Source organism: Paramormyrops kingsleyae, chromosome 2 (genome assembly GCF_048594095.1).
Source record: "Paramormyrops kingsleyae isolate MSU_618 chromosome 2, PKINGS_0.4, whole genome shotgun sequence".
NCBI lineage: Eukaryota > Metazoa > Chordata > Actinopteri > Osteoglossiformes > Mormyridae > Paramormyrops > Paramormyrops kingsleyae.
The window spans coordinates 11,024,302-11,036,851 of record NC_132798.1 but is presented as its reverse complement, the minus strand read 5'-3'; the positions used below and the strand labels follow the sequence as shown (position 1 = coordinate 11,036,851).

General features: G+C 42.5%; 1 protein-coding gene across 1 annotated transcript; it reads right to left on the bottom strand.

The window, feature by feature from the left end:
• Window positions 1-236: 236 nt before the first annotated feature.
• On the bottom strand, window positions 237-11,496 carry nars1 (asparaginyl-tRNA synthetase 1). Its single transcript, XM_023803322.2, has 15 exons — window positions 11,299-11,496; window positions 8,657-8,739; window positions 8,503-8,568; window positions 7,669-7,761; window positions 6,186-6,275; window positions 5,988-6,066; window positions 5,418-5,488; window positions 5,006-5,092; window positions 3,947-4,168; window positions 3,419-3,618; window positions 2,193-2,328; window positions 1,816-1,929; window positions 1,390-1,521; window positions 1,120-1,251; window positions 237-745 (listed from the first exon to the last, which is right to left on the bottom strand). The coding sequence occupies exons 1-15, from the start codon at window positions 11,339-11,341 to the stop codon at window positions 614-616; spliced, it is 1,680 nt and encodes a 559-aa protein (XP_023659090.1). The 5' UTR covers window positions 11,342-11,496; the 3' UTR covers window positions 237-613.
• Between the last annotated feature and the right edge of the window lie 1,054 nt (window positions 11,497-12,550).

Genomic DNA, 12,550 nt, shown 5'->3' with positions numbered 1-12,550 from the left:
CTAAAAGCGTTGGGGGTCTTTTTTGGTCATGCCTCATCATCTACCAAGAGCTGGTGACTGACCCTGAGGTTTGATCCCTCAGTTGTGAGTGTGTGAGAGACGTGGGGAGGGCTTCTTCAAATCTTTGCAAAGCTAGAACACAGAGGCATATCACCCTTGATGCAAGACAAAACAAAAATGATTTTTAACATCATGTACACAGGAAACAGCTTTCACAACAAAAAGAACAGTGTTCCTTAGGCTTACTCATTTATTGTAAGCAAGAAATTTAAGATCAACATCAAACTGAGGAGAAACATTTTAGGGCATGGATGAATGGCGGCTGGTATTCGAGAAATCATCTAAATGCAATTCTGTAAGACACGGGGAGATAGAAAACAAGATTCCTTCATTCTTCTTCACAATTCTTAGATGCAGGTGATTGTGCATTATATGCAACCCAGCAGACACACCAGCAGTTACCAAGCACTGATTAACCATGATTTTCAAGCATGTTTACCCAGATCAAGGTACAAAAGGAACAACATTTATCTGTGCTGTGAGATTAAGTGGGGCATTCAGATCGGAGATGGGACAAGTGGGCGAGGCTCGGGGGGGCAGGACCCCCGCATGCTCAGGGACGACAGCGCTGGATGAAGCGGGGGTACAAGCACACGTCCCGGATGTGGAAACGGTTCAGCAGCCAAGTAAGGAACCTCTCCAGGCCCAGACCATAGCCTCCATGGGGACACGTCCCATACTTCCGCTGGCAAAGACACAAACAGATGGACATGTTGCTATAATCCTGTAGCACTGGAGTCTTCACGAGTATCGGAAATTAAGAACCTGTTTTTGGGCTGAAAAGGTCGACCAGAAGCACAGCAGTAATGCAGCAATTTAGAGTGCTTTAATGTACCCGTGTTAATCATCGAAGACAAGTAAAGGAGTCACAAAAGATCTAGTAGGTACTTAATATGGGTATATCTTTGAAAAATTAATTTCCTACTGGATGTTAGGTACTTTACAGGGACACTTGAGATACAATTTCAAGTATTCGGAGTTTCTTAAGACTGCAGCTTTGTCTAACTAAAGGCATTGGGGTGCTCAGGTTTAAACCTCAGTCGCGTATCTCACACTTACCTGATCCGTGTACCAGTAGTAGGGTGTTGGATCGATGCCCTCCCTCTTGTAACCTTCCAGCAGCTCATCTGCATCCCAGATACGCATGGAACCCCCAACAATCTCACCAACGTTGGGCATCAGAACATCCACCTGGAAAGGAAATATGCATCAGTACTCTGAAGCCAGCGTTCTGGATCAGGAAGAAGCACAAATCCACGGGATGCAGATACAGCGGACACTGACTGGCTATCCTGACAAGGCATCGGCAGAGGGTGGACCTTCACGCACCGACTCGGTGAGGCGGCGGTCCTCCGGGCAGCGCTGCATGTAGAAGGACTTGATCTCAGCAGGGAAGCGGCACAGGAGGATGGGCTCGTTGATGGCGTCCGTCATCTTCCTCTCGGGGGCCTCAGGAATGTCCTGTGGAGCACAGGCACATCTCCTTCGGATCAAACGCGTAGCAAATATGCGGCCGGTGGTATCAGCGATTAACAGCAGATTTTATTCGCTTGTCTGCATTTTGACTGGACGTCTTTTGTCATCGAAAATAAACGATGCAAAGACACATCCCAGGCAGCCAATACTTCGGCCTGGTCACATAAGCGTTCCCCAGTTGAACAGTGAAATCGATAACTAAAACTTCTGCCTGCGGTTTTGAGCTCTAGCGCAATGTAAGGTGAGATGTTGGCTATTATACCAGCAAAAGTCCCCTACCTCCCCAAACTCATAGTAGGAGCCATCATCCTTCCTGATATCATGTTCCTTCAGCCAAGCGATGGCTTCTGTGTAGTCCATCCTCTTGAAAGGCCTCTTGGGTGGTTTGAAGTCCTGTGTTCAAAGGCAATTCAGGGCTTTAACACACATGGTCCACAGACTCAACACAAGAGCACCATAGGACGGCTCTGTGCAACACACCTTGAGCTTACTATGCTGGTAGGGTAAAAAAGAACGACTTCTTTGCTCTAAAAGACTCAAACCAGCTCACCAAGAAAGGAATGTGGAAAAGTGGTTTGACCAACTCTGGCTGCTTTAAGCTTGTACAGAGACCCAGAGGTCAAAAGTTAGAAAGAGGTCAGGAGACACTGACGTACAGGGTTGATCTCAGAAATGAGGTCCCCCATAGGCGACTTCAGCACTCTGTCCACCACGTCACAGACCAGGTCCTCCAGGCGGTCCAAGAGATCGTTGAATGTCAGGAACGGGCACTCAGCCTCTACATGGGTATATCTATGGAGACCATAGGGAAGGATTGTAATGCATCCATTGAGGATGGATTGGAGTTTCACCTGTAGGAGGCGCAACATCTTAGCAGAACGTGCTTATTCTCACATTGACATTCGCCCCAATCAGACGAGCATAGCAGGGGGGTACAAAACACCCTAACAGAGGCTTGCTAATCTTACTTCTAGGCAAAGAAAAGCTATCAGCTGCTCAATTCTTGGGCTGCAACAAATATTTGCAAAAGAAAAAAACATGAATATTCTATAACGGTTATTTTTGCAAATGGGAGAATTACAGAACTTCCCATTTTCAGTCAGTAATCATAACGGAGCGTGACAGTAACACTTCGCAGCATGCCTGTTCAAACTGAGAGGAAAAAAAGATGGCAGAGGAAAGGAAGGGAAATCAAGCTGGGTGACAACGAGCAAAACAGTCAGAGGTCTGGCACTTTTTCCACACGTCAGGGACGGACGTGTGCAGTTTGAAATATGCTAAAATAAACCAGCACTGCGTGACATGCACGAGAGCGCACTGGAAACGGAAAAAGATTCTGTTGTCACGGAGAGTCCGTGAGCTAACTTACATTAGCTTGGTGCTACACTACAGCAGATAATTATTATATTTATCACAACAACAGTAGCTAATTTTCACTACAATTGTTCCATCTGGAAAATACTGCTAGAATGATTTAAATTGACGCTAATTTTTTGTAATGAAATCACTCTGCTGTTCATTACTCACCACGTTAAACCAATTTGCAATCATTAAACACTTAAGTATTTTAGTAACAAAATTAGTTGATTAAACAGACATTTCTAAAGAATATGAAATTCTAATAAAATTCTAATAATCTAATAAGATATTCAATAGTTGCAGTGCTACTTAAGTCACTTTCAAGATTTAATCTGCCAGAAAATTAAATATAGAAAAGAAAAAAACACAGGTTAAAGCATTCGTTAAAATATTATGCAACACTGAATGACACCATGTGTAATGTGATTAAGATGGCAAAGCAAACAGCATGAATGTGACTGAAAATGGTGCAATCAGGGGCAACTATATCCCACAATTCCCTGCTTGCTGGCGGCCCACTCACTCGGCCAGGTGACGGCGTGTGCGGGACTGCTCGGCGCGGTAGGACTGGGCGATGCAGAAACAGTCTCCCAAGGCGGGGATGCACGTCTCCAGGTACAGCTGGGACGACTGGGTCAGGTACGCCTGCTCACCAAAGTAGTTCAGCCCAAAGAGGGTGGATCCACCTTCCACCTGCGTCTGCACCAGCGTGGGCGGAGTCACCTGGGACATAAGAACACGTTCAGTCTGGGGGGAGGTTCCTGAGAACGTTCACAGGGACCACGTCCGCTCTAATGCTGCTGCACCAAATCAAACCCGACATCTCCACGCTTATTAAATTACTACTGTCGTACAAACAAATCCCCTCCTTCACACGTTAACATCACACTAAGATCTGAGTTCTGCATGTTTGTTAATGTCGCTGAATGTATTACCATCACACTGCACAGAGATAAAAACGATCCACCAAATGTCCAGTCGGCAAGGATCACCCTGGCCTCCCCCCAACATCCCCGTGTCCCAGTGGACTATGCAGGCCCCGGGGCCTCACCTCATAGTAGCCACGACTGAAGAAGTGGTCCCGGAAGCACTGGGTGACGACGGAGCGAGCCCGCAGAATCTTGGACATATTCTCACCACGGATCATCATGTGCCGATTGTTCAGCTGCACGTCCACGTCAGACTCCTCGTTCAGCAGGTTGTCGGCGCCCCCTGGTGGAGCCAGGCCCACCAGCTCCCAGAAATCACAGATCAGCTCATGTCCCCCGGGAGCCTTGGGGGTTAAAGGGAAGAGTGATCAAATCAGAGGCAGGAGCACAAAGCAATTCTGCCTCCTCCAGCGAGAACATCGAGCAGGTTAAAGGTCACCCATCCACCAAGAGAAATGAAGCCAGTCAAAGAATACGAGTTAGAAAGATGTCAGAAGTCACCATATTAACACACTCGTCATTCCCGATATGGGTCAGAACAACAGAAGACTGCATCCCTTTATTCGACATGCAACATAATTCCACAATTTCTTCCTCAAAGTCTCTAAAAAAAAAAACTCATAGGTTCATTTTCTATATCTCCTTGTCCCATGCAGGGTTGTGGGTGTCCGGAGTCTATCAGGGAATAACCCAGGATAGGGGGGCAACCCATCACAGGGCACAAACATTTATATAAACCAATAACACCGAATATTCATGGACCGATGGAGAAATTCTCTCACGCACACCGATTGTCTTCCTGTAGTTTTTTAGAGTAAACTTCATCTCTGCCTGCGTGCTAGTTTGTACGTTTCGAACTAATGCAAAGTTTGCTTCTTTCTGATTTTCCTCTTAGTTAATGTACATAAATTACAAGAGGCCGCATCTAACGCCAGTCCCAACTAGTGGTAAAATCCACTCTGCTGCCGAAGAATCTGAGCATCAGCACTCTCTACGGAACATTGTTAGCATTACAACATGGCGCAGAGAACAAAAACACGAGCCGCACCTGCGGATGTTTTGCGGGAAGCGTTTAAACAATGTCGATTATTTCATACCAATGATTATCTGCATTCCATAAGTGTTACAGATCTGAAACTGCTACATAGCAGAACTGTGACCTGTCCACGATTAAATCTTACCTCTTTTCCCTCTGGTACGGGCATCACCCGGCCGTAAAGACCCACGGTGCTCTCCGTGGACAGGACCACGGCATCATAGCACTGACACTGGGACAAGCAGAGGGGAGAGCAGCAGTTCAGTGGGATGCCACTGATGATCTAGACTTTCCCTTGGTTTTTGAGATTAACCAGAAGGAAGAGTGAATCGATGCTGGTCTCTTGGACACATCTTTGCTCAGCAACATCTTCACAATGCTAGGCAATTAGGCCTCACTCAGAACCAGGAATTTTCCTGAATGGGTAAGCTGTGCCCGCAAGGCCCATGCTCTGGAACACTGGCCAGGCACAGCACACTTATAGAGATCATGCTAATGGCTAACTGGCTAAGTAAACAGAAGACAAATTTGCATGTGAAAGGAAGAATGGGGAATACCAGCTGATCTGTGAGAACACACTGCAGGAAGCCAGTCCCGTCCCTTAGCACGATAAACATCAGATTCTTTCCTGTGGGGAGCCACAAACACCAACTCAGTCAGGCATCGATGCAATCAGGCCACGGCAGAGCAACATTTGCAGGACAATGCCATTGCAGAAATCAAATCCTTATGGGTAAACTGGACTCCAAATCTGAAGTTCAGAGTAAAAAAAAAAAAAAAAAAACTACATATAATCATTGTAAAACTAGCACTAAGAAATAATTTTGAAAAAATGATAAAAAGGAAAAAAAAAGGTTCTCCGACTGTCCATATTTTCAGCATCTTCAGTGAAGATTGACACAGTCAGTATAAATAAAAACACAACTAAGACAGTGATTTGATTTCCATCTCGCTCATTACAGTGGTAACTGGTGACCTCTTGGGCAGTGTTTCTCACCCTGGTGCCGGCAGGGAGCAAAAACGTGAACCGGCTGGGGGTCTCTGAGCACCCGGTTGGGAAACACTGCTGTAAGAATCACATGGTGTGTAAAAAACAGCACTTGATGCCACAGGAGGGAGACTCTCACCTTGCCGGCGCAGTCGGTGCACCCAGCCAAACAACTTCACCCTCTGCTCCCTGTACTCTCCCAGCTGGTGGATTTTCACCTAAAATTAAAGTAGTTTCAAACGTAGCATCATGCATCAGTGGACTAATAATAGAAATCATACATTTCACTCAACACATTACAAGCTACTCAAGCAGTGGGTTTCTAACCAGGACTCACTTTTTTGGGTTCTGGAAGACTGGAGTCTTTCACAATAAAGATCTTCTTTGCTTCCTCTAGATTTTTCTCCCTTCGATCGGCATCTTCCGTCTGCCGGTGAAGTGATAGGTTGGTGAGGGGGAATGGGTCACCGCAGAGACGGTTCAAACAAATACCATCTCCTACTCTATTCTTTTCGGAAACTGGATAAGAAAGAATTTCCAAAGCAGACAATCACTGATGCTGGAAATACTTAAGGGACCGAAACGAACTGTAGTAACTTTCTGAAATAGTGGCTGTTGTATGTGCTAGGATTTTTCATCATATTTTTATTCTTTTGCAATAAAATGATGCAGGGAGCAGTGGGCATTTTATTATTCATGTAAACAAACTAGAGGTGCATATTACGACTGGCGTCCATGTTAAAATATTATAAATATATTTCTTTTAATGGCATTATGACCAGAAAATGATTTAAGAATGATAGAAATGTTTTATATATTATATATATATCATATATAAATATGATATTTTTATAATTTAATAAATTTTCTGCCTTTTTAAGAATTATTTTGAAATAATGTTTTATGAATTTTTTACATTTATGACCAACTTCTGGAACTGTGGACAAGCCCTAAAACGCTCATATTTAAAAAGCAACAACATGGCTAATAATAGCCTAGCAATAGAGCTTATTGATATAGTACTAAAATCAGGATACGTTAAGCAAAAACAACAAAAAAAATGTTGATAATACCGCATATCGCGGTATTTAGTCACCCTAAATCACCACAGGGGAAATTCCTTCACAGCAACAGCCCTATTCTGAGAGTTAGTGGATGAGCTGATGCTTTGTATCAAAAGAAACTTCCAGAAAGAAATACGGGTCAATCACGCAGCTCAGGAGAACATAGCAGGATCTCCTCTTCATTTATGCTGGCCCCTAACCTTCACACCAACCGATACGCTAACTGTAATCTTTAATGTCCAAACATCAAAAAAATACCCTGCTACTGAACCAAACATTTAACATGCAAAACAAAAACAAAAGAAAGAACCACTATGTCTGTGTGAAGCCCAGTCAAATAATTTCCATTAAAACCAAAGTCAATACAAAACACAAGAATTTGAGCCTACACTGTTTCTCCTGCCATTCCAGCCTGCAATAGCAGCCATACAAACGGCAGATTGTAACTAAGCGGAATGCATGCGAGAGGAACACAGTTCCTGGTCATTCTGTTAGTAATTAGTCATTGAAATGTCTTGAATTCTGTTTTTTCAATGCTTGTGTATGCAGTATTTTGCAGCTGCTGATAATCGCATTAGAATACACCTGCAAGTGCCAATGTAATTAAGCCATCCCATCTTGCGTTTGCAGAAAGGCCCAGGTAGGGTGCAAGGGACAGCATGGAAGCGCTGGGTCAGTAAACTGGTAGGAGAAAAAAGATAAAGCGTATAAAGCAGAAAAGCAGAGAGTGACAGACGGCTGAAAACAAGCGCTTACCTCCTTCTTGAGTTTGCTGTCATTTTTCATCTGTTCCTTGTTCCACTGCTTTTTCACATTCTTCTTCTGTGTCTTTGAGATAACTGCCCAGCGCTGGGAAGAAAAAAAGCAGAACTGAAAGAACTCCATAAAAATTAACTTTGTACCAGTTCTTTGAAAGAATATTATAACTAGCTAAAGTGCAAGTGCACTAAAATTTTGTCAATAAAATACTGTTTGCCTTGCATATTGTGTTAAGAATGTACTACAAATAACTCAGTTAGGTGTTGGATTTGGCTTCCTGTGATGCGAAATGCAGCTACTGCTTAGTTTCAAAATTCTCAGTTTATCATCAGCACTGTATTCAGTGCTACTCTGCACCTCTTCAGATAACTTAAAATGGAAAAAACAAGGCAGAAGGAAACACTGACGTCAGAAAATGTATCTCACAAGTTCCAGAGGGCATATATTTTACTCTATGTAGAGAACCAAAAAAAAAAAACCGATACAGATGTACCATTACCAGAATTTTTTCATTCCTTCGCTAACAATTTTAACTAATATTTCATGTCCTTAAAATTCCCTCAATATGAGCTTGATGTAGGGACAGAACAAGAGATTAGTCATTTATTAACCTTTTCCTATCAATAGTTACAATGCCACAACATGCGTTCTTTCTGAGAAATACTATTTATATTCTATGGACAAAAAAAGAACGTGATGCAGAATAGCTTGGTCTGATGTAAAGCATGTTCCAGCTGTGTACAACATTTTCAGCTGGGAGTCATGCCAAGGGAAAGGTCACTGGCAGCTCAGTTAACAGGCAGAGCTTCATCTATCACCTTTGAGAATTACCTCGCCTTCTTTTTGAGAGTCGACATAGATGGTTGGAAACGGCTCCTTCCCGACAAACATCAATGCCTGGAAAAGGAGGAAAAAGACGAGTAACACACCTGAGATTTCAGCCACTGTGGATGAGCTACATTAGCCCCACCCCAGAAAAATTTACCTTCAGAGCAGTTTTAAAAGGCTTTTCCATCGTCCCATCGCCATCTTCATCACTGCCTTCTTTAGCAGAAACATAGATCTCCCCTATAAGAGCAAAGGAATAAATCAACAAACAAAAATGGGCCATACAAATGCACACATATAGAACAGTGACGCTTTATTCAAATAAAGTTATCTTTCTGCCTGTCCTGTCTTGCTCTTCCGCATGAGACAAAGACACATATAAAGGTGATATCAAAGTCTGGGGATCACAGCACACGGTCAGCAATAATAGGTGGAAAGTTCAGGTGCAGAAAGTATAAATCCAGACCAAGGTTTTGCTTCAACCAACCAGCTGAGTATAAGGAGTCACAGTCACGGATTACTCAACTAGTAGGCAGAAACAAAACCTTGGTCTGGATTGGTACTTTTTGGACCTGAACTTCCCACCTCTGTCCACAAGTCTCTGGACCAACTGAGGTTAAGGGCCTCACACAGGGGCCCAGTTATCGTACGTATCAGGCACCTTGAGATAAAGGATTTAAAACTCCAAGAGTCCATATATTATATACACACATTTGTCAAAAACCAAGCGGGAGGAAACCTGCAGCACCCCCTACTGGAATATATTCCAAAGAGACTTTCCTCCAAATGCAAGACCTACAAAACCACAGATATTCATTTACAGATTCAATTCCAATCAGAAAAAACTTGCATTAGTCTAATCTATTTATTAAAGGTTATCGTAAAATGCATTTTTACCTTTACACTAATCAGAATAATCAATAATATGCTCCGCCCAGACCCTGCAAAGTTCTGATACTTTTGATCATCTGCAAAGGGTTCTATCCCACAAATATCCAGAAAATCTGATCAAAGAATTTTCCTCAAATATATAGCTATTTAACTTGTGCACAGTCTAATTTCACAAATTGTCAATTCTTTGCCAATTGCTTTAAGGCAGGGGTGGCCAATCTTATCCACAAAGGGCTGGTGTATATGCAGGTTTTTGGGATAACCTGTAGGTCAGCTGTTCAAACCCAGGTGTGAGGACTCTTCAGCCAATCAGTCCTCTAATTAGTAATCTAATTAGGGAGTAGCAGCGAAAACCCGCATACACACCGGCCCTTTGCGGATAAGATTGGCCACCCCTGATTTAAGGCAACCAGGACACCATCACCCTGCACACCAAGCAGGTCCGTTGCTTCATGCGGTTGGGCCTTCATGCGGTTGGGCCTGGGACAGCTTTACAATTCTGAGCCCCCCTCCATCCCACCCCAATGCAAGTGATGGGGACACACACATATTCACACAAAAAAAATTCACCCAGTCATGTCACTTCAAGCACTGCTGATGCAAAATAAAACAGTAAACAGAAAACTAATCTGACACATAGTATCAAAACCACTGAATTATCTTTTCATTTAAATTACTATTGTAATACTATTGTAATACAATGTCGTCTTAACTGGAAATACCAGACAAACTTATTCAACTGCATAGTTTTTAACTGAGGAATGAAAGTGAAACAAAAACACTATCCAAAAACAATAGTCATTGCAGCAATGAATTATTACTGGAAGCATCCTGATAGTCAACAAACAATCAGGCATAGCAGGCTACCATCAGCTATGGCACTCTGGTACAGTAGACCATTGGAGTACATTAAATAAATTGGGAAAGTCTTTTCATCACCATCTTTATGCAAATTTTATACGGTTTATGAGAAACTGGGTCTACTTGCCATGGCACGAACAATATTGATCCTGAACTAGTAACTACAAGCAGTAACTGAAGTGTCCAAAGCGTCAGAAAGTCATGACAGCTTGAAAGCTCAGGAGAAATATGCAGAAAATTCCACTAGTTTTTTTTACGTGATTTCACACGATCAACTAGGGATGCAAAAAAATATAACCCAAAGAAAACAGTACACTTATAAATATTATATGTAAACTATATCTCTCTATACTTTCTTGTAGAACGTGCAAGACATCATTCTGCACCCCCCCTCCCATTGGGTTCAAGAACGGGAAACATATCCGTTTACCCCCCCCCCTCCCACCCACCACCACCACCACCACCACCTCGCGACGGGCCTGCCAGCGAGTCCACAGCAGTATACAGTGTACGTGCACTGCACTTCACCTCACCTCAGAAAGGCTCTCTGAGGTTGTTTCACTTTCTCTTACTGATCGTACAGAATGTCATACCTCGTGTAGGTTCAAAATTCTGTACCACGACATTTCAATGTATTATCCTCCTTAAATACAGCATCATGCGGGAAAAAGTGCTTACAAACTATGCTTTATCATGGAAGAAATTAACTATAGCGAGCCAAGATTAAATACCAATCGAAACAAAATATAACTGATTATAAGAAAAAAACACTTATATTTAAGCCTAGCATTCAACATTTTAATTCAGTTTCTGCCATGGACCAATAAGCTAACTAGATAGCCCTTATCGTTAATTTATCACACGGGCAGCAACCAGCTAAATCGAGTGTTTTTCATGAATTGGCAGAGGAACGCCCTTTCAGAGGTTTTAATCGCTGGTTTAGATCCTTGTACGTACCATCGCTGTAACGAAATAAATGACCAGCCACAGAAGACATGGGAAGATGATGCAACATACACCGGTTCTAACATGGTTTTTAGCACATACCTACTGAAATGTCTTCAGTGTCCTTGATGACCTGTTCAGACATATTCTGTACTTTAACGCCTTTACAAGCAAATAAGTAAATTAATTCAGTAAATTAAATTAATCGATAATCCCTTCCCAAGGTACTGTACAAATTCGTTAAAATGACTACAGCCACCTCGCTGTACGGTCGACGGACAATGATGAAATCGGATGAAATTAGAAACACTTCCGCTATGTACCGCCCCGCCCACAGATTTCATTGGTTGGCATGTACGTCCTGCGCGTACGTTGCGTAGGAACACGATTCCTTAAATTTGCAGAAACTGATATGGCTAAAAGTGCACCAAAATTCGTATTTCATTGGTATTATTAAAATTACATTCGCATGATTAAACATTGTCTATGGAATATGTGCTAACTGTATGTTTTCTATATATTCATGCTTTACATTTTTTATTGTTTGTTTATTTATATTTTCTGTCTATAACAAAACGTTTAACAAGTTTAATGTTAGGTCTCTATTTATGAACAGTAATCACTTTCCTTGACCGACGAAACTCTTAATCTAGGGTTGCCAACTTTGATCAGTTGACTGGAGTGAGAGTCTGAAAGCATGAGTGTCACAGCCTTGTATGATTCTCCAATTCAACGGAAACCGAGTTGTTTTGTGAAAGTTATTGGGTAAATGTCCCTAGAAACACCTGCAAGCCACCAACTCTGAAAAATACTATTAAAACCTAACATAAAATTAACATATATTTCCCTCCGCTTGTGAACTGAATTCAGTTTGTATGGAAGACGTTTCCAACAAATCCCGAATGCTTGCTAAGGTCATGCTGTCCCATCCGACACTCTCCCCATGTGCCAGTTCCAACTCACTTGATACCTTTGATTGATAGCTCTGCTTTCCTAAATAATTTGTAGTCACATAGATGAAGAATTTCTTTGTAATTGTCATAGTCGCCCTCACTGTCTCCATGAAAAATGTTTGGTATAGAGGGATATTATAGACTATAATGTTAAAAATACGAAGTCATAACCTGCATAATTTTTAAATCATCACTATCCCCACTAGATGCCGCCAGAATCGCCTATCCAGCCCACAACCGCTTCCAGTACAGGGTCATGACTGTGTGGGTGGCTGGAGCTCATCCCATGCAGCATAGGGTACAAATCAACACCCTGATTAGGATTGCAGTCCATCACAGGGCACAAACAATCACATACATTGGGCAATTTAGAGATGGCCGTTTGCTGTAAGTTTACTGAC

Excerpts from the sequence above, each read along its gene's own strand:
- nars1 (XM_023803322.2), bottom strand. The coding sequence starts at position 11,341 with ATGTCTGAACAGGTCATCAAGGACACTGAAGACATTTCAGTAG. Across the intron at positions 5,489-5,987 it reads GCACCGACTGCGCCGGCAAG|GAAAGAATCTGATGTTTATC; the intron begins GTGAGAGTCTCC and ends GGCTCCCCACAG. Across the intron at positions 5,093-5,417 it reads GTGTTCTCACAGATCAGCTG|TGTCAGTGCTATGATGCCGT; the intron begins GTATTCCCCATT and ends TGCTTGTCCCAG.